This window comes from Syngnathus acus, chromosome 2 (genome assembly GCF_901709675.1).
Source record: "Syngnathus acus chromosome 2, fSynAcu1.2, whole genome shotgun sequence".
In the NCBI taxonomy this organism is placed as follows: domain Eukaryota; kingdom Metazoa; phylum Chordata; class Actinopteri; order Syngnathiformes; family Syngnathidae; genus Syngnathus; species Syngnathus acus.
Window position 1 is genome coordinate 11,172,464 of NC_051088.1, and position 22,616 is coordinate 11,195,079.

General features: G+C 42.9%; 1 protein-coding gene across 1 annotated transcript; it reads right to left on the reverse strand.

The window, feature by feature from the left end:
• Window positions 1-442: 442 nt before the first annotated feature.
• On the reverse strand, window positions 443-22,603 carry ankrd52a (ankyrin repeat domain 52a). Its single transcript, XM_037246055.1, has 28 exons — window positions 22,387-22,603; window positions 21,652-21,735; window positions 21,480-21,558; window positions 20,304-20,374; window positions 19,907-20,107; window positions 19,751-19,838; window positions 19,003-19,145; window positions 18,711-18,923; window positions 18,402-18,480; window positions 17,911-18,025; window positions 17,666-17,748; window positions 17,470-17,587; window positions 16,330-16,398; window positions 16,096-16,236; window positions 15,964-16,026; window positions 15,756-15,867; window positions 15,518-15,589; window positions 15,217-15,418; window positions 14,455-14,542; window positions 14,242-14,359; window positions 13,460-13,682; window positions 13,293-13,380; window positions 12,695-12,778; window positions 12,435-12,580; window positions 11,758-11,840; window positions 11,334-11,416; window positions 11,120-11,211; window positions 443-10,618 (listed from the first exon to the last, which is right to left on the reverse strand). The coding sequence occupies exons 1-28, from the start codon at window positions 22,411-22,413 to the stop codon at window positions 10,347-10,349; spliced, it is 3,237 nt and encodes a 1,078-aa protein (XP_037101950.1). The 5' UTR covers window positions 22,414-22,603; the 3' UTR covers window positions 443-10,346.
• Window positions 22,604-22,616: the final 13 nt, after the last annotated feature.

The window sequence follows — 22,616 nt, forward strand, 5'->3', positions numbered from 1 at the left end:
ATTAGTTAATTCAAAGCAGACACGCTGATGATAGTGTTGGCCACACCCAGACTGGTCCTGCCAGAAAGAAGTGTGTGATTTGTCACTCATCGGAACACCATACTGATTGCCTGAGGAGTTTGGGAACAGTTGATGAGTCAGCAGAACGTCTGTGACTAAAATATTGCTTAGTTGTTGTTTGGTTGTTGATTTTTTTTTTTTTAAATCAGAAAACACCATCAAATAACAGCGATTAGTTAAGGTAATCAGGATTTATGATTTGTAAGACACTTTTATGATATTTTCTGTTATCTGTTATTTTGTAAAGTGCTTTAAGGTGCATTGAAAGACAAGTTCATAAAATCTAGAAGCTTCTAATGAGTGAAGCAATTCAGTCTCTGTCGTCATGTATGTTTGCAGTGCCATACGTGTAAATCAAAAGTCAAGAAGACAGCACAGTGAGTAAATATTTAGCAATAGCACTTTATTCAACACAAACAACCCTAAGCCACAATACTGAATGACAAGACCAATTGGCTGCAGCAAACATTTTATAAAATAGATTCATAGGTTTGAATGTCACTAAATTCTTTTTTTTTCTTTTAATGTCAGAAAGACAAATGCAGGTTTTTCCAAAACAGTGAATGATAATTGACATATTTACCATTTTTTTTTGTAACAAATCATCATTCACATGTTCACACAAAGGAATAACAAGGCAAAGTGCTTTCAGGATTGCATTGTCGAATAAACTCAAGATAACAAATATGAACTGGTTGAGGTGAGGCAGCGGGCTGGATGAGGGTGTGTGTGTGTGTGTGGGGGGGGGAAATCAGTCCTGTCCTACAACGATAGCAGATGCATTAGGCTGGAAGGGCGGGATCTGAACCTCATCCTGTCCCCCTTGCCGTCAAAGTGAACGTAGGGGTTGTCGCAACTGGGCAGAGACAAGACGCCTACCGAGCACAATATGGTTTCTGTAAAAACACAGAGTGGATGGATGGATCCTAAAGGCGGACGGCACAGCGGGCGCTCAAAGTCTCGCCTCTGACGCCGAATCAGGAGTCCACCCTTCCACTGTCCTTGTGACAACCTGCGATATTGTCACGCTCCCGGGTAATCAATACTGTTCCAGAATGAAGTTACAGTTACAGCCAGAGGCAATAATGGGATTCCAAGGGGGAACTAAAAGCCAATATGTGGTTACTGGTTTTCTACAAGATGACTCCGCTGTGCGCCACTTCAATGTTAAAGGGGGACTATCATCATAATCTGCATCGTAACATTGTCTGGCTTCACATTCCAGTGGTGTATAGTCGTATAAATGCTTCTCATAGTTCTCCCAGACACACAATCGAGCACACTATTCATCGACACTACCACTGCTTAGGATAAAGTCAGTTTGTATTCCCATATTGGCGAGCACTTCTAGTTGGAACAAGGTGGAGAGACAAACCATACTCAAAGCTGCAAAAACAAGGAGGTAGGAGAAATGCTACGGAGAACAGCAAGTGTTGCAAACGCCAAGGTTCACTTCACCAACTGAGCGAGTCGACCTGGAGAACGGCAGCTCATCTCGAAGAGTCGGTTCGGCTGTTAAATTCGAAAAACGGTCGTTTGCAGTCAGCTGCACTCTAAGTACATGCGAGTTAAATTGATCTAATGTGCTGCTTGACCACTTGAAGGGAACAAACAATGTGCTCGCAACTACTTCCTCTTGAAATGATACCTTGGCTACCCAATGAAAAGCCAGGATTTCTATTTTTGGCCTTTTTTGTATTCATGAAGAAACGCAACCAAATTCTTATCATTTGAATAAAAATAATATTTATGCCGATTTAAATCAGAAAAACAATTTGCTCGCAGATATCCGGGAAGATGACATCATCTTTTCTAATGTTACATTCGATATGTTTGCTGAGAACTGCAGTGAAGTCTGTTCTGTGTACCTTTGACCAGTGTCTGAATTTGTCCAGTTAAAAAATGACAAAACCCATTATGTTGGGTGGTGGAGAAATCATTAATAATAATTAAAAAAAAGACTCGATCAAATTTGCGGTTCAACGAAATTCTGGCAGTGTGAGACTCGATGCGATGAGCTGCTGTGCCAAGTTCCTCAGCCTTCAAAAAATACAAACTATCTTTAAGAGTCTCTCCCAGTTTGTAATTGTCAAAGTCCAACGCATTGGTTGGTCCTGTTGTCATCACAGGTCTTGCTGCTGGTGATGGCATTGACTCCTTTAGCGCACAGTAGAACAAGTAGATTTGCAGATTTTGTAAATGAGGTAATCAGGCTAACTAGGGAACCCTGTCATTGACGCAGGCACACAAGCACATCCACGAGCGAGCCCACTTCATTCACCCGTAAAGTAAAACAACAAAAACAAAACATAAAAGCAAGTCTATTCAGATGGACAGGACCAAGGAAATGGAGTCAACTTTGGAATGTTGGGCTTTTCTTTTTGTGTTCAATGTGAAGGTGCACTGTGAAATTCGCTGATTGTAACTCATCACATGCCCTGATTCAGAGTCCTTCCACTCCTCGATAAGGGCTCACTTGTATGTCCTCAGTTAAGCCACTCCAAGTAAAAACAGGCAACCGGTTTTCTACCGGCTTCTTTTTCGACATAAGGCTGCCTCAGCCTGCATCAAGTCCAGTTGTGAGGATTGTTAATAGCTCGTGAGCATCAATGAGGTGGCGACATCTACAGTGACTAAACAAAAGCAATAAACCAAACAAAGACGGACGATCACTCCTAAAATGTCACAGGACATGCAAGTATACATCCTTTCCTACAGTAGGCTATTCCTCGAAACACATTCAAAGGGGGGCTCCTAAGGGACAACTTCTCCATTATGGCTCTGTTTTAGAGGAATCACAACACGGTGAGGCAACTTCCATCACGCAGTAAAAAGGTGCGCTGTTGAAAACACAAATTAAAGAAAAACCAGAAGAACAAAACCAAAAATCCTTAGCCTTTTTTTTCCTTACCAGGCTGGATTTACACTACATGTGGTGTTTCAAGCGGCAAATTCATATCTGTAGCCGAATTATCTGACCTAACCCAAAACTGTGCTAACATTTACTTGAAAGGCAAAGGCCTGTGCAGTAGGGAACACATCCAGAAAGTCAGGGAAAGGAAAGTTATCATTTTCCTTTGAGACAAGAAAAAAAAAAAAAAAAAAGTAAACAACATTAAAGCAACCCATGTCATTTAGTTTGGTCTGTTCCAAAACATATGCCACAGTTCACTATTTCCATGCTAAATGCACTCATGTGCTTTCATTGTTGTTTTGATTTGCCACAGTTGTGTCAATTGGCAGTTTGCGGTCACCCAACTCACATAAACAGGGGACCTGTGATCTGATCGAATTATTGGCAGGTATCTCATTTATATCCCAACATTATTTTTGATTTAAGATAGATTGATTTGTGGCACCAATTGTTGATTAAACACAATGGAAAGCACTTGCGGGAAAAGCAAAGTGCAGCAGTTGTCTGCAAACAGAGGTGTGGTTGATTCACTCCCAACTAGTTTGGGGTTTGTACAAGATGATCAACATCAGCTATGCACACAAAAAAAAAAAAAAAATGGTGTCACACTCACTATGTAGTGTAAATTCAGCCTAAGTTTTCATTGTCACTTCAACAATGAATGTGAGCTAAGTGCTCCTTCTTCATTTCCCCCAAAAGACATTGCTTCTCTGCTGGTGAAAACAAACGGCACTTTTGAGGGGAATGTTTCTCATTAAAAAACAAACAAAAAAACAGGACAATCAACTCCAGGGAACAAAAGTATGGAAACACGTACAGTAGGCTATACAGTAGATAGAAATCTCAGGAGTCGGACTGTACAAGCTTTAGGCTACACGCTGAAAAGGGAGGAACACGCAAGAATTTTTAATGCTCAACATTAACACAAATATAAGGCATTTTCAATACTCCTTTTATCCGCATATATCACAGACAGCAGGACTAAATTTTTTTCCTTTAGTTTTTTTTTTTTTTTTTTTGGAGAAATGTTTCATTCAAGGAGGAGGATGCATATACATCTACACATGCGAAGGAACCTGTCTACCAGCTAGAAACCAGAAGTGGAGGAATAAAAGATTCCAAAGTACAACAGTGTCCTCCATGAGGACATACACACGCTCACACACACACACACACGCACCTACTAATTCTGTCTACCAGCCAACTTGTACACGGCGCTTCCACCAAGCGGGCGGCTCGTCAAAGCTGGATCACAGTTTTAAGAACGAAATAGCACACACACGTACACTCCCGCAACCAAACGCCATCTCTCGGAACACAAACGAGAAAATCCTTTATTTGCTACAGCTGAGTGAATTTTGGTGTTCAACTTAAAAGCATATTAAATAATCCACGGAGGAAGCAACGGTAAACAAAAGGTTATTGCACTTTTATCTTTTGTCTATTTCCAAAGGAGGTCAGCTTAAGAAGATTCATGCCTCGGTTAAGACGACACGTTACGCCACTTCTAGAGTACGATTCACACGGTTATTAACACTGCACACTGGCTACTACGGCAACCCTACTTGTACTCGGTCTAGTCTAAATGACACACAAATCAACAATCGGTTGGCAAACACAACAAATGATGTGATTCCGCACATCTTCAATGGATAGCGAAGAGCTGAGGACACTCTGAAGAAGCTCAGAGAATCCACGCGGTTGTCTTTCTACAGTTTGTGTGACTTGACAGTCAAGGTTGGGATGCACCGATTTATCGGGTGGTCGCCAGACTTCTCACCGTCATCGACCATCAGTGACACTGATGGGTGTGGGTGATGCTATCGCTTCATTTTGGAAGGCCGTTTTATCAAGACCTTGATCTTACAAGAAATACAATTTTGCCTCGTCTCTTTTGCTACATCCCCGGTATCAAGGTGTTAAAGGCCGGTTATCACTGCATCCCATAGTCAAACCTCATCTGTACCGAAATATGTCCTTCAAACGAGATTTTGGGAGGGGCGAGCAGAACTTTGCGGTGCTGTCTTTGGATTTGTGCTTTCATACCGTTTGATCCCAATCCATTCACATGCTCGATGTGCCCGAACAACTGTCTCAAATGTGCAACGTGGAGTGGCTAAAACCAAAACCAAGAGAATCTGATCGCAGAGGGTCAATGGTGGGGGTGTGGGGGGGCGGTCTTGGATGAGCCTCGGACTGCGGTCCGACATGCTGAGTGAAATATCATTTTCCACATTGTATAAGGCTTCCGGGAAATACAAATGGAAGACCGTACCTTTCGGTAGTAACAAATAAAAGGCACCGTGCCACCGCTGTGCTTGATAGTCCACACTGATAGGGCGGGGAAGGGAATGTAGGGTCGTGGCTAATGACCAAGAAAAATTGTTTGACTGGACAAGAGGTCAAATAAAGTAGCTACCTTCCAACAGTTAGACAGTTTCCCACCACCCTCTATGATATGCAATGTTGACTGTCATGGGAAAAGACATTCTTGAGTTTTTATTCGTATAAAAAAAAAAAAAAAAAAAAAAAAAAGGGGGTCCGGGAAGAAGGTGAGTTATAGTTAGCGTCGTCACACACAGGATGAGGTAAAACGGCAGGTCCAATAAAAAGTATGAGAAGGTGCGGCAGGGAGCGACTTGCAAAAGGTAGAAGAAAACGCAAGCGAGTGACAATTCCGTCAATATACATTTCCGATTGAGGCTGGTTTAAAAAGAATTGCACAACTCATGGCGAGATGGACTCTTTGCCTAGCTGCACTTCATTTATTATGAATAGAATTAGTATCATATTTCCTTTCTGCGTGAATAATGTGAGAAGCACCGCTTTGAACCCCCTGTGGCCATAACGGAGGAGCCTAAGTTGATTGTTTGCAAGTAAATTCTGACTCAATTCATTCACAGTGGAAAATATGGCATTATCCTTCTCTCGGGACAATCTCTGCACCATGGCAACCTTCAGCTATGTGCTACCGTGACAAATTTGTGTGCTTCTTGACACCCGAAGGCCAACATGCCATTTTAGCTGTCTCGTCCGTAACCACACACAAGCAGATGTGTCAATGTGTCAGGTATTGCCAGGGATCGGGGGGAAAAAAAAATTTTTTTTTTGTTTGTTTGTTTTTTTAATGCTTTTAAGGCGAACGGCTCAACAGAGGATCAAAGTTGAATCGAAATTTGCCGTTTTTTTGTTGTTATTTATCAGCATCGTTTCAAGTAAGAATCGCGACATCCATAGAGGTAAATCCATCCATCCATTATCTGAAAATACCATTTTTTCCTCCAAATTGTTATGACATCAACAAATTAGTTCTGACACGTGCCCGCACACACACACGCACACACACGCACACAGTTTGCCGAACAAGCACAAATGGGATTGCTTTGCCTATATCAAAACGAGGTTGTCCAATTACAAAACCCCACTGACAGAGTACTTGTGTCCAAGTATTCAAATATCCCATGCAAATATTTATTTTGCTATATTCCTAAATGGTACAAAGACATGCAAGTCCAAACATTATAATTATAATAATAATCCTGCTTATTAGGGAATAAGTTACTGACCAATGAGTTACATCTAAAGGCAAATAAAGGTTTCTATGGCACTAAATGGGTATTTGCTTAGGTAAATTTGTGTCAAATATACGCGACCATATTCTGATGTAGACCTTTGTCTTGTTTTCTTTTATCCCGGTTCATAAGGCATTCTCAATGAAACGAATGTCAAATTGTCCCACATACACCTTGTTGGCCGCAATAAAAATCCCCGGAAACAACAATTAGCCGCCAAACGGCAAGGTAGATAACACACTCTCAAACAAGAGGTTTACAGCACACGCTACCAGGGGCATTTTCCACTACTTCAAGATCTCTTGCTTGAGGGGGAAAAAACCCGACCTGACATTCATTTCAGTCATGGCTCAGATTGAATGGTCAGACTGTAAACGGCCTGAATGAATGCATAAATCAATTGGTTCTGTAGTGGGCGGTTTCCCCATCCTCCTTACACAGGTTTTGGCAATAGTTGGGAATGAGTCAAAACTCGCATTTGTATTTGACCATTGGCATAAATGACTTAGCCTATGGGGATGGCAATGTTTGTGCTGCATTCAATCTCACACTGTTGCTACAATTGAACCAACCACCTATTTTATCTATATCAACATGCACAACACTTATTACTGACACACACAGAACACTACAGGTATGTCCCAAACGAAAAGCTTGTATAGTTGCAGGGAGGCAACGTCTCTGTTTACTGGTCACATTTGGACATCATTAGAGAGGAGGGGGGGAAGGAAAAAAAAGAAAAAAAACATCCCTGCCAGAACGGACAAGCACCTACAAATGGCCGGTGTATGTGTGTGGTGTTTCTAAGGATGTCGAGTCGGCACACTTTGCTCAAAGTGTCTCGGGCCAACTGATCAGGAAGGAAGGCGCAGCCCCTCAGAGAATGCTCTGTTAGAGGACGCTTTCTCTCTCACCCAAATTTCCACACACCGAAACGAGATTGAAAAGCCAGTGGGCGGTGGGCAGAGCTCCGAGCGCTCGGAAACACCATTTGCTAATCAATGCAAAGCACTAAATCGACAACCAGCCGACCATTCCTGTAATTCAGCAGCAACACACATGCATGTAAACATAAGGACATACATTACATCTGCTCCATTTTGCACACTTAGAACCTGAATGTACGAAAGTGCGTGCTTGACTAATTAAGTGCTGTGGGATTAAGGTTAAAAAGGGAATCAAATTTCATGGAACATCCCATCCATGTAAACAAAAACCTAATACTAATCATCCTGCTGAATTCTAATTGGTTCATTAATTTTGCTTGCTGTTCCAAGCACAGATCCTGAGATCACAAACAATGTACCTTTTTAAATAACTCAAGAGAATAATGACAAATGAATTTCATCTCAGCAAACTAGCACCGGCTCCTCTGGACCGGAGTCTGTGTCAATTGTAAAATGATGTAAGGAAGGGAGACAGGGAGGATTCGAACAACAGGTCTCGGTCCTCATCACCCATCTGGTCAACTAATGTGTGCAATTGTGCCACTTGACTAGCAGTGGCTACTGTGTAAAGTTATCACGGCCGGCAGACGAAGCAAATAACGACAAAACCAAAATAAAATACGTTGCCAACAGCTGTAACGGTGCAATACAATCATCTTTAGTATGCATTTAGTATGTTTAGTACCAGAAATGGGATGACGAGAAAAAAAAACAAAAAAATAAAAACAGCAAGAAGCTCGTATTTGGATTTCTGCTATTCCTGAACTCGGCACTGGGGATGGGCATAATTGTGTGGAATTGATTGCTGATTCAGCAACTCTTGAAGCAAATGAGGCTTGACGCCGTGAGCTACTTGGTGGAAAACAAGAGGCGCTGTTCATTCAGTCTCAACCAGCGCGGACACTAGAACACGACACTAGCTTGCGGCAAGTTACGCTACGCACGGTCACGGGGTATCAGAACATGCCGTGAAATTCTCCCGTCTCGCTAGAATATATTTCAAAATGTATCGATTATTCCACCTTCATTTCTCCCCAGAGTCGATCGTGAAATTGAATTCAAATGCCATCCCTACTCGACAACACGTATTGGCCGAAGCAAATATGATCTATTTTTTTCTTTTAAAATATATTGTCGTGGTTCGTGCTAACGAACGAGAAGAATACGAGATGCTCATAATACTTTTGCCACTGAATTCCAACTGAAATGACGAAAGGCATGGGTCGAAAAAGGCATTTGATGAGACGCCGTCAAAGGCAATCCAGTGCATTTGTGTTGACACAGACGGTTTAAAATGCCCAAAACACGCAGAGCCATTCGTTTAGTCTTCAGGTCATCTGTCACAGAGTAAGACCAAAAAGAAAACCAAACACATTCCAGGGAAACAAAAGCCCTTGTGACAGTGATTGTCTATTCAATAAAACAAACAAAAAGGCCAAAAGAAAAACTATTGCTCATAAGTTGCCAAATCATAATAATAATGATAATAATAATAATAATAATGGAGGCAGTAAAATAAGCTGAAAATATGCTTCAACTTGACGACTACCACGAGATAGAAGCTATTAAGACGAGTTCAAGAAAATCCTTCAACACTGATGACACACACACACGCACTCACTCACTCACACGTGCACGAAAAGGCCTAAACGCCACACCAAACTATCGCTTAGGCCACGCTAACTCTGAAATCTTTGAACAAACACTGTTCAAAAGATGGGAACGAAATTGAAATGGCTTGTTCATTTATGTGCTCAGATATACGACGCTCTGATGAGGTGTTGTTGGCAGATATTACTTGTAAAGCCTTCATCTAGGAAATCAACAAGGCCTCGGTCACTTCACTACATCCTACAGTAGTTTTCCCCGACCTACAAACAAACAAAAAGAACGTCAGCCCTACGGACCCTGGGCGAAGATGAAGCAGCTGCTAAACGAGTTGACGAGGTATATCAAGATCTATTGTCTCTCTCTGTACAGTACAGTTCATCTCAAATAAATAATTTTATAGCCATAGTAGTGTTGATCAACTTTGGTCATAACATATGCTTAGAAACATTCTAGCCTAACAAACACTTAGTTAGCATCTTGAAAATATCAGCATCGGCATTCGGGCCCAGATGCCGGCGTGGCGCTCCTTTGCAAGGAGGCGCGTTAAATGTATTCAGCAGCGTCACCTAATTTTTTTTCCCACAATGCCCAAAAAGTTAGAAGCCGTTTAAAAGTACACCACAGAATCTTTGTGACCCTTTCAGATTGTACTGTCGTACATAGGCATTGCACTTATCAGCTAATTTGATTTTTTTTTTTTTTCCCTTGTGTGGTTCCTTCATTAAAAAAAATCAAATAAAATCAAGGCTAAGGTAGAATTAAAAAAACAAAAAAAGGAAAAAAAAAACATCTTGAAAAGAAACTCTGATCATTTTTGGGAAGGCTGAACGTTCCTCTACAAGGTCACCAAAGTGATATGATTTCACGCAACGATATGACGGTGAGACTTGTTCCAGTGCCGTTATGTAGCTGATGCTTTTAAAGGGTTCAAATGACTTCCGCATGGCCAGATTACATTTGTTTGGACGTCACACTTGATCGGCGTGGCCTTGTAGAGCAACAAACCTCTATGGAGTAAGCACTACTCTGGGGTGGAGGAATGGGGATCTAATTGCATATTAGGTTTGACTGCACCTCAAGAGAAGATCAAAACATTCACGCACACACAAACATACATACATACATACACAGAATAGATATGTAGGCGGTGCTCTCCTGGTCCTCTTGGCCACGTTAAAGGGAGACACCCCTGGTGGTAGATGACGGTGACAGCAGCATGACCGAGCCCGACGGCGTCACCCCTCACTCGGACAGACAGCCGTCCAGGCCCACCGGGGCGCCGTGGCGGTCTTTGACGTAGCCGTTGTGGAGGCCGTTGCTGGGCAGGGGAGCGCAGGCGGCCGTGATGCCGCAGTGCTTGAGCAAGTTGAGGCCTGGCGACGGGGAGACGCCAGGCGAGGAGCAGGAGCAAGAGGAAGGGTCAAGTTGTGGGAAAGGCTTCATGGTAGAGAGGATCAGAGCCAGGCAGTCAGCCACGTCTTTGTTGGGCGCGCACGCCAGAGCAGGGGTGTGGCCTGGTGGATGAGGAAAAAAGTCACATGACAACACTGTCCAATAAAAACCCTACAAAGTAGGGATGGTCAGATATGCCAATTTCCCCCACCCAAAAATTTTAATAGCTCAATTCTGATTTTTACAAATTCTAATTGAGCCAAGAGATGTTTTATCAATTCACTGATAAAACACCAATTGTGAATTGTAGCTTGGTAATGTGAAAATGACTGCGCTCATGTCATTTTCTTAGCAGGAATTAAACTCAACAGTCGCATTCTTTTTTTAATGAGTCCCCTGAGGGAGTGTGAAAAGTGGCAAAATATAGCAATCAAATCGCAAGGTTTGCAACAATGACTCCTTTTGTAATTGAGCTTCTCTGTTCACAGCCCTATTGTCAGTGTACGCAGTGTCGATAAGCGCAGATGAAACATAAAATAATTGGTAAACTGCCAGCACAAGAAGGTTAACCAAGTGTCCTGGAACAGATAGCGTTCAAATTTGAACATTCATGAGATGCTCACCTTCCTCATCCACAGCCAGGACAGTTGCTCCTCTGCTCAGCAGCGCCTGCACCACTGTGGCCAGGCCATTACGAGCGGCCAGATGCAGGGGCCTGGAAGAGATCAAATAAAAAAAAACGTAATCATTTCCAATTTATTCTCAAGGAGCACAAAAAATGTGAACGATTACAAAGGGATTCTATTGGTCCCTAATAACAATAGCATTCATTCTCACATTTGCAGAGCACTGTTGGTAGCGTTCACAAGGGTGGGATTGTGGATCTCTCCCAGAATCAGCAGAGCGCACATTTCATGAGCCTGAGGGGACAGCAAACAAAAAGTGACAAAAAATCATTACACTCTGAGAAACCATGATTATATGGCCTGAAATGACAAAAATATCTGGGCTTTTTTAAAAAAAATGTTTTATATTGACTATGAATGTGAATGAGTATAGATTGTTACATGCAGTTTCTCACACGTGAGATTAATAAAGTTCCTCTTATCTTATCTTATTAGAATGAGTACTTTGGTGGATTAAGTGGTCCTTGTTTAAAAAAAAAAAAAAAAAAAAAATATATATATATATATATATATATATATATATATATATATATATATATATATATATATCTTTTAAATAAAGAGTGAGTGTGTACCTTGTTGCAGGCCAGGTGCAGGGCAGTGTTCCTATTCTCATCCAGCAGTGTGAGGTCGGCCTTTGCTCGGTGAAGGAGGATGGCTAAACAAAAACAATGACAAGTTATGACTTCAAAGTGAAAGTTAATGAGCAATCTTACAAAAAAAAACAAAAAAACAGTAGCTTTGTTGGTGTGATTGAGAATGTCAATGCTTGTTTATCTATGTGTGCACTGCAATTAGCTGGCAAGCAGTTCAGGGTGTACCATGCCGACTGCCCATTACGCTAGGATAGGCTCCAGCATGCCCGTGACCCTCGTGAGAATAAGTGGTTCGGAAGATGGGCAGCATGGTAAAAACCATAACCAGGTCGCCATTGTAAATGAGAAAATGTTCTCAATTGACTTACCTGGTAAAACATTGAATTAAAAAAAGAATTAAACTAAAATTAAATAATAATAAAAAATGCCACTGCAGACAATAAAATCATTTTGACATGTTTGGGCAGACACTCTTTTTATTATTATTATTAAATCTTGACTGAAAACCTTAACAGGAACACTAAAAATGATGATCAAATTCAACAGGGGATCAAATAATTGGGAGTAGTTTCCCTCGCTGTGATATTTAAGTCAGTAAAGCCTGCCGGATACATCAAGAGCCTTTTGGTTGGCATTAAATCCCTCAGCAGACTTACCCACGGTGCCACTGTGTCCCTTATCGGCAGCCACCATAAGAGCAGAACGTCCATTGCTATCCACCGCATTGATCTCAGTTCCATGGCGAAGCACCAGCTGGAGTCCTGCAACGTCCTCGGCAAAAGCAGCAGCATGCAGCGGGGTCCTGCGGGTGCGCACAGCAATATGTGGCCTTTAATGTTGCTCATTCATGTTCTATGACAATCTCAGGCAGGAAAAATCGGCCACAAGCTAAGACCCATGGGTTGTGAGGTCTCACCTTCCTTTGGCATCTCTGGTGTTTATCATTTGGACCCCGGCACATTCAAGGAGCCGTTCTGCAGCACCGCTGTGGCCATTCATCCTGTTGACAAAGCACATTGCTGTCAGGTGTTCATCTAAATTGACGCGTTTTTTTTGTTTCTGGAGTTACAGTTGGTGGAAAATGGAATGTGAACCCTCAAAATCTCTGCATAAATTGCTCCTTAAATAGATTACCACACAAGTTTTATTTATTTTTTTATAGAGCTTAAAGCAACATTCAAGGTCAGGCCTCCTTTGGCAATAATAACCTAAACCTAACAAATGTTCCCTGTAGATGCAAATCAGATGTGCAAAACTATCAGGCGAATTTGGAACCATTCCTCTTTACAAAAATCTTCGCAGATTCTTAGGATGTCTAGTGTAAATAGCTCCCTTGAGGGCATGCCACAGCATGTCAATTGGGTTGAAATCAGGACGTAACGTAACGCTCAGTCAGAACACATTTTTCTTCATTCTTCATCCAACTGCACGTTAACAAACGTTAAGCATGCGGCAACGTTTTTCCCAGCAACACTAAAACCGACCGTTTTTCACACAGACAAGTGAATACTCACAGAGCACAGTGCAGTGGAGTGAAAGGGTTTCCCTCTCCATGGATAAATGTTTTGAATTCAAGTAAAACCTCCAAACAGTCTTCATGCCCTAAAAATTAGGACATAAAAAATGATGTAATACAATATTAAATTGTGGTCGATTCATGTCAAGTGGCTTGAAGTCAAACCTTTGTACGCAGCCCAGTGCAGCGGGGTGTATTGTTTGTTGTCCAGCAGTTTGTCTTGCGGCTCCATAGTGGCTGTAGCAGCTTGCACCAGATTGGCCAAGATCTCGGCGTGGCCCCTGGAGGCGGCGTAGTGCAGCGGCGTCCGACCCAGGGAGTCCCGACACAGCGCTGAGGCTTTGTGCTCCAGCAGTGCTGCTACACACTCATTGTGGCCCAGCAACGCCTAAAACACACACACACCACCCCCAAGGGTGAGGCCGTCAACCAAAACCAAGTGGGTAGAATGGCACCACTAAAGTCCAAAAGCAATGAGGTCAGTTTTGATCCAAAAGCGATCATTGAGCCTTGTTTCGAGGTGCCACAAATTCTGTGCCGTAGTATTTCTTATCTATCAATGAAAAAGCAGATTGTCCTGGCCACACTGGCAAAATTGCACCAGTTGCTTGCAGACGACTTCACAAAGAACAACCAATTCTGCTCCCGTCTCAATCGACAGCAAAATAAAGCTGTATTTGCGCAAGTATGTTTTATGACTTTAGTTCTGACCTAGATGTTCCATTGGCAAGTACCAGCTTTCAATGAATATACTATATGACAAATAAGTATCTAAAACAAAGAACATTTGGTAATTTGGTATCTGCAGAACTAATCATTCACTATGTGAGGCTTTAATTTAAAAATATGCACATGTAATACTTTAGCAAAATGAATTTACAGTATACACAATTTTAGTGAGTCCAAGAGAAAAAAAAAAAAAGTTGGTACTTATAGTCCGGACTTACCCCTCTGTGCAATGCAGTGCTGCCTCTCTTATCCTTGGCATCTGGCGCTGCCTCCTTCGCCAACAGGAAGCGAACGCAGTCAGTGTAACCCCCGAGAACGGCGAGCATTAGAGGAGTCCTGCAGTGCACCACGAGTAAAGCAAAGGGAGGATGGTTCATTGAGGACAAGGAAGCGTGACGCTTTTATTAGGAAGGACTCACAGAAGCACTTACTGGCCAAACTTGTCCGCAACGTTGGTGAGGTCACCCTCCTCCCCACATTCGATCATCTTGTGCAGGCAATCAGAATGACCATGAGCAGCTGGAGAGATACAAACATCAAATTTTACAAACAAGACCTCAAAAGCAATGGCTAACACAGCACCCAGCATAAAAATATGGAATCACAAAGAAAGCAATTTAAAATTTTGAAGAGAAAAAAGGCCAATTGTTATACAAAATAATTTGTGGATAGAATTAAGCAGCAGACTCCACATAGTATTTTCATCTATTACAGGGAGCGGCAAATTTTTTGGGGGGAAAATGACAGAGGCATCACAGTCACTCAGCCAATTATGGCTCACTGGTTTTAAACGTTTGGTGATGTCATTTTCATTTTCAACAGCAAACAGCCAAATATCTGCCAGAGAGATGGAAATAAAAAAGTGTTGTTGTTGTTTTTTTTGCTGCTTTTAATTCATATTTCACAAGGACTATATTAATCGGAAAACCATGTTTAGACAAGTGGGGCCGCATAGAAAATTTTATGGAAAGGCCATTTCCTTACTTGACTTCCCCTTTAAACAACAAACAAATCTAACCTAATAACTAACAAATATGACAATGGTGGCAGTAGATTGCTAAAATAAAATTGATGACATCTAAGAATAGTATCATTTTCCTGGCCTTACGGAGGCTGTTTATGTCCAACGGTGACTATCTGGCTGACATTCTGAGAGACTGATATGCAATATAACACGCAGCAAACTCTCATACCTGCAACATGAATCGGGGTCCAAATGAGGCGGTTGTCATTAAGGAGACATGAGGCTCCCTGGGCCAAGAGCACCTCTACGCAGTGGGCGTAGCCTTTCTGGGCAGCCAGGTAGAGCACAGAGCGCCCAGCAGCATCTTGCATATCCACATAGGCAGCCGTCTCAGTCAGCACACGCAGCGCCTGCCAATGACCCCTGTCAGCCTATACATGAGGGAGGGACAAGGAAAGGGACTTTCTTTTAAAAAAATTCGAGTTCAGACGCCATGAGCCCAAGTGGGGGGAATGTTGAAAGATACTCACAGCGAGATGCAGGGGACTGACGGGAATACTGCTTTCTATGTCTCCAAGTGCATTAAAGGACATCTCCAGGAGCTAAAACACACAGACATACACTGTATGAACTCAAAATTCAATTATAATAGTAGAGATTCTAATCGACCTTTAAGTCATTTGGATTTTTGGAAGTGAATTTTTTCATCCCAAATGTTGGTCCAATTTGACGCAGCTCTTTTGACACATAAGAAAAAGGTGCACTTACCAGCTCCAGGTTCTGTGTGTTGCCATGATAAGCTGCATAGTGAACGGCGCTGTAACCCTTAGCGTTGACCATCGAGGGATCGGCGCCATTATCCAGAAGATGCTCCAAGCAACTGCTTGTACGGAGGAAAGACACACGGATCCTTCAGTCATGGTGTGACTGACAAAAGGCCAATGTAGTGGAGCAGAAATAAGTCGTAAAAACTCACAAGTATGACTCCTTCACCTCTTCTTCATCATGCTGATGGTTCCCATAAAAATGTCCATCACCTCTGAGGAGAACAAATTGACGAATATTTGTTTCTTAAGTTCTTTGCTGTCACCTCACACTGGTTTCTCACCTGCTGAAGGCTTGCGAGGCTGCAGAGTAGTGCAGGGGGGTGCAGCCCGTTTGGTCAGGCTCGTTGATCTCAGCACCAGCGCTCACCAGGGTCACAGTGCACTGGTACCTCCCATTAGCAGCCGCATAGTGTAATGGTGTCCTGGTCGTGAGAAAGCAAAAAAATGGGTCATGTAGTCCTGTAGTTGCATAGGAATATTATCAACATCTAATTGAGTTCAGTGCAAATGCTCACCTTCCCATTAAGTCCCTCCTGTTCAAGTCTGTGCCACTACTTAAGAGCAAGTTCAAACATTCAACATTTCTGCAAAGAAACACAACAATGGATAACAAGTTAGTTTGCTTTCACACAAAAAAGGGGGAGGGGGGCTGGAATAACAAACATGGGCAGATGTGGGAAAACATTAATCCAGTTGATGACAGATTGAAGTCCAATTCATGTTTGGCACTAAAAATAGTCACCACATCCTCAGTCTTCGGTCATTACTTCAAGCTGTTCATTCATAATTGTTCATTCGAAGTATTTTCAACAAAGCATCACTGTTATTACCAGTAGCGAAGTAGTGAGTTCACTAGCTTAATGGTAACATAATAGAAAACACTATGGCCAGGCAAGACGGAATTAGCATCATCACTACTGTGATTTAAAACCAGTAAGCAATTGTTGTAAAACATACACAGATACTAAGAGGCATAGATTCTCAGCTCTGCGGAAACAAAACTCCTGGACATTTTACTTCCTGACATCATTGTAATATACAGTATGGGACTTTTATGTGAATCGTTTTCTTTTTTTAATCAAGTGCAGCTTAGCAGTATTTACCGATCAATGTACGGCAGTTGAGCTTGCATAAAAAGTGTAGCCTTTTGAAGTTACAATTTTAAGGGTCAATAAAAATTCCACGTATTCAGAAAGGTTGTAAAGGCGTTGTCACAGGTCGTAAAAGATGGCGGAGGTCAGACCATCTGTTTCATGGCAGGATGTGTTTGTTTGCAGGGGCGCAGATCAAAGAAGGTGAACTATTTGCACCTCATGCATACAAAATGTGATAGCGCCACCAGGGGGCTTGCTCATCCACCCATCTCATGAAGACAGTAAAATCAACATAAAAGAGGAGAACAATAAGATCTGCAGCCTTCTCTGGGAGCTGAACCTGCTGTTAGACTCCACTTTTGTGATCATTAGTTTTAAGCTCTTGCTAAATCTTTGTTATAATAATATAGCTGTGATGTAATAATAATGAATAAATCAAAGACAGTGAGTATGATATTTCAGCATGCGGCAAATTTGTTTTGAGACCACATGGGAGCACACGTTGGCCCTTTTGCGTTGAATGAGTGACCGTTTATTTATTTGCCAACAACACTTTCTTACCCTCCAGAGGCAGCAGCGTGTAGACAGGTCCTCCCAAAGTTGTCAGGGGTGTTAATGTCAAACCCTGCCGACAGCACGTGCTCCTTGCTCATGGAGGAGACGATGCTGTACAGCTGACCTGTGCAGAAGGACGGGTTCGTGAGTCAATCCCAAACACACGCCACCCTCGTGGCATGCGATATTTTCCATCACAAACCTGAGGAGAGTAACTTGCGACAACAGTCTGAAAACCCGTAAAGCACAGCTAAGTGCAAGGGGAACATTCCATGGATCCCACGTCTGAAAAAGCACACAAGGACAGAAAAAACAGAACAACTTTTGAACACAATTCTCGAATTGTTCTCTAACAATCTCTTATCGTTTGACTAAATTAAGTCACTGAGAACTAATTGACAGCATTGGACAGCTACTTCATGTTTTATGCGATGGTGTCGTTGCTACCTGGCCGTGTCTGCTCCGTTGGTCATTAGAGTGCTGATCAGCAGTTCATGGCCGAACTTAGCAGCGACATGGAGAGGAGTATTGCCATATCTATCCACACAATCGATTTCGCCACCTGAAATGACAAAAGGAGTTGCACGCTAATTTGGTTGAGGAACCCATGACACAGTGTGCACAATAAGGGGGTTGCCCCCTTACTTTAGTAATCATTGCTTTCAATAAGAAGTGTATTTTTATACATACACAAGGTGTGAATCTTTGACAGTAAACAACTTAGTGCTGACTCAAATGAAGACTTTTCTGCCTTTGCGTGATTGTTATTTGGTGTTCTATTCATGTTGTACGCAAACACTTCAGTACCTCAAAAATGATTGTTTTGTTTGTTACAGATAGAAAAATGTTTTAAAAATTAGAAAAAAAAAACAATTTTTTGATGTGCGCGAGAACTGTCTTCTCTCTGTTCCCCAAATGAATGGCAGAGTGGTAGTTACCGTTCTGGATAAGGATCTGAGAGCGTGTGAAGCGTCCATGAATGGCTGCCATGTGCAGGGGGCTCTTCCCTTCTTTGCTCTGTGGTAGAGAACAACGGCATGTTCAGAAATCAGAACGCAATCTCAATTCATGAGCTGCTGGGAATGAGCCAGGGAAAAAAAGGCACTCTGTTGAAGAATCTTCTCGAAAGAATCGTTATTATTTATCTCTTGTGTGTTTTGACAGAAGGTCAGAAACCTTTCATTAAGACTGGTAGCAACAGTGTTGGATAGTGGAACGTTGCATAACGTGTCTCAAACAACACTAACTTGCTGGTTGACATCTGCCCCGTTGTTGACCAGCAACTCCAGACAGAGGGCGCCGTTGGTGGAGACGGCAGCCAGGTGCAGCGGCGTGTAGCCACACCTGTTGGGCTGGTTGACGTTGGCCCCGTGGTTGACCAGCTCGGTGGCCACGGCCTCCTGTCCCATGTAGCACGCCATGTGGAGCGCCGTGTTCCCAAATCCGTTGGGCTCGTCAATCTGAGAAGGAAGGAAATTTCCAAAATGTAAAGAGTCAAATTGATATGAACGTACACACACGGGAACCACAGTCTCTTACCTCTGTCCCCATCCTCAGCAGGTATTTTACAATTTCGATGTGGCCACTCGCGGCTGCAGCATGGAGCGGCGTGTAGCCCTGCTTGTCCTTGCTGCACTTGTCAGCGCCACGTGACACCAGCAGCTTCACAACCTCCACATGGCCTGCACCACGTCACATGGATGTCAAGAGCAATCAGTGAAGCGAGGCGCACAACTATTGATCATCTGGCCGGCTATTCCACTCAAAGTCCAACCATCATTTGCCAGCAATTAAAAAAATGTCTTTAAAAGTTAGTCGAGACTCTCCCAAATCTGCTCAGAAAAACATTGTAAATGTTAATTACTGACTATCACAAATCCTTGTGTGTGTAGTCAATAGTTTGGCTGATCCGATCATGACGTGACAGCCAGTTAGGAAGCTCGTTTAAGGTTTGGGCTGTTGCCAGACATGAAATGAGTGTAAAAATAAGTCAGGAACGGCAATCAAGTGAGCAGATAACAGTTAGCCTAGCTTCTTCTACTACTAAGTTAGAGGCGCATAGAGGGAAGAAATTCGGTGTTAGAAGGAATAAGGGGGGCACTTTTCCATTGTGAAAAATGTTTTTTTTTTTTGTAGGTTCGCTATTGATCGAGGCAAAATTCCTACAGGGAAAACCCCTTGTTTTGTTTCCTGTACAGTGAAAGACTGATGATGCCTGACAAACAAATGAAACACAGGCGACTTGGCCCACGCTATCAGCACAAAATTTAAGATGGTTGTGAGTTACCCAGGTAAGCGGCGGAGTGGATGGGCTGTCGCTCCTTCTTATCAATGGCACTCAGGTTGGCTCCCTTATTCAGCAGCAGCTTCACCATCTAGCAGAGATTCCCCGGTCATTTCTCGGAGCATTGCTTGTGACGAGCTCTCAGAATGCGCGCCTCACCTCCTGAAAGCCGCTCTGAGCGGCATGATGCAGTGCAGTTCTGCCGGTACGATCCGCCATGTTCAGGTTGCTCAGCTGGCCCAGCAAGGCCTCAGCGCAGCGCGTGGCCCGGTTGGCGGCCGCCACATGCAGCGCCGTCTGCCATAACTTGTCTCGGGCATTGGCCTCTGCACCGCGCCTCAGCAGCAAACCCACGGCCCTCTGTAGACACCAAAGGAACTCTGTGCTGTATTTCCTCGACTTGACAGTTTTCGTTGTCTATTTCCTCCTACCTGAACGTGCAGCGTTTAGCGAGTGTTCTTGCTGCCATTATTATTAGAGTACCATAATGCAACTATTGCATTCATTGCACATTTGTAATACACATATTGAAAGCAAAATGAAGCTCGTTGCTTACTTCATTCCTGGAAGCCGCTGCCCTGTGCAAGGGGGTGAGCCATATATGATCTTTAGCGTTCACATTGGCACCTGAGAAGACAAAGGTCAATTATATTGAGGCTAAACAATGATTCAATATTCAAATGTTACTTCAAACATGGTTGCACAATTTAAAAAATAAATAAATTCTGATGGCCACAGACTCGGGGGAAGATTTTATTCACTGTGGCTACGCAGTTTGCATGTTGTCCTGATGCTTGGTTGGGTATTTCCTCTCGTATGCCAAAAACATGTCATGTTCGGTTCGATGAAGACTTTGCGAATGGATGTTTGTTGACATGTAAAACCTCAAAGATCTTTAACAGTGTCCTCATACACTATAATTTTTCAGATTATAAATCGCTTTTTTTTCTTCCTGATTTGGCTGGTTCTGCAACTCACACTCGTTGGTCGACTCCAAGTACATTCAATGACCAGAGACAAAGCAGGATATCTCAAAACTACATTCAAAAAAATTCAATGCACCAAACTGCAACGACTAGCACTTAAGCAGAATGCAGAGGGTACGTGAAAGCATTTAGTAATTTATTTGATGCACCAAAATCAGAAAAGCCGCTTGTCAACTCAAGTTCCAGGGAAAGCTCTTATGAGAAACTGGGCATGGGTTTAGTCTGGAGGGGCAGTACGGGGCTGGCCCCCGGTCATTTTCTTAGATCGGGCGGGGCTGCGGTTTAGAGAGAAGGAATGAGCAGATATTCTCAGAGATGAGTGGTGTTTTTGGTTTAGCATTTGAAACTGCCTAAAGGCTAAAGTTGATTTCGCATGAGATGGCTCTTTTAATTTGCTTGCACCCAAAATCCCTATTCGCTCATCATGCTGACTTTATGTGCATTCCATTCGTCACAATAACACACCAGAAGTATTTGCCAACTGCTATAAGACATTAGAATAAATGAGAGGTAGAAATAGGAGTCATGGACTATCGCTGGTGACAATCAAGCAACAAAAGTATATTCGAACAGTAAATTCGAAAATCCACTCTGACGCCCACACACCAGAGCAAACAAAATATATGTGGTCACTAAGTGGATTTTCACCCATGGCGGGGAGGTTTCAAACATATCCCCCCCCTCCCTATACTATATAGGGGATTGACTGTTTTAATTAATGAAGTACAACAAGGCAAGCATCTGACCTGATTCAATGAGGAGGTCCATGATATGAACATCACCCATGCATGCAGCAGCATGAAGAGGCGTACGCCGCTCTTGGTCCTGTTCAATTCGAGACAAGAAAAAAACACACGTTCAATACCCTTCATGAGAATCATGTGTTGAATGACAATATCTGCAGCTGTTCACACATACCAGTGCATTGACATCCTCCTTTTTGTGCAATAATAGTTGGACTTCTTCAGCATTACGATTGAAGATGGCCTGGACCAGAGGAGGCTGAAACACAAAACGCAACACATTTACTGGGATGAAGGTGGGGCGGGATGGTTAAGGTTACCTTGAGCCCTATTTGCATGACATCATTTAGTCTTATTTACAGTAGTTCTCATCCGATTCATTTGCTAGTCTATATTCTTGAGATACACATTTGGAGTTACACCCCAAGTTCGCTGTATCTGCACCATACGGTTTTTCTATCGAATCGCTAACGGTGCATTGAACCGCTTCCCATCCAACACGGATAAATCGATTGTCGATGCATTAATTTGCCTTTCCTTTGTATGAGCCATTAAATTCCAAGCGACCTTTCGTGAGATATCGCAGCTAAATAGGATGGAAGAGAATCCCAGCAAATAGACGAATCCCACATAGAGGCCTACACTACAGTCCGCCTGAGCTATTTGCTCGGCAAGTCGAGTGGATTGTTAGCCGTGAGCTAATGAGCAGGAACGCAACGATACAGCGGGAATTAACTAACGCAGATAATTAAAATGATTTATCGCCATGATGCGTACAATCCCGCCATCGACCTAAATGAAAGGTTGGGACGTTTGTACACAGGATTACAAATAAGTCGGTTTATTGGGTGAGCGCCGTGATGCGCAGATGAGCTTCCCAGCAAATAGACGGCGCCCCTCGTCGGCGTACCTGGTCTGCAATGTTTAGTACTCCCATCTCCCAAACTCAGCCGGGACGGAGCTCCTTCATGGGGCTGAAACTTGGAGGTATATTGCAGCGTGCTGCTGTTTCCACCCCTTAAACAACATCCATCGCACGCAGGAGAACACGAACGCGACTCCCTCCCGACCTGATACTGTTGTTGTCTGCATCTGATGTCGGCTTGGACGATGCTGCTCTCCTGCCACTGCGCAGCTTCG

What these genes read in the sequence shown, in the direction of transcription:
- ankrd52a (XM_037246055.1), bottom strand. Translation starts at nt 22,413, where the DNA reads ATGGGAGTACTAAACATTGCAGACCAG. An exon ending in GACCCCGATTCATGTTGCAG is followed by an intron (nt 14,543 to 15,216) that starts GTATGAGAGTTT and finishes GTATCTCTCCAG; the next exon opens with CTGCTCATGGTCATTCTGAT. An exon ending in GCACTGGGCTGCGTACAAAG is followed by an intron (nt 13,381 to 13,459) that starts GTTTGACTTCAA and finishes CCTAATTTTTAG; the next exon opens with GGCATGAAGACTGTTTGGAG.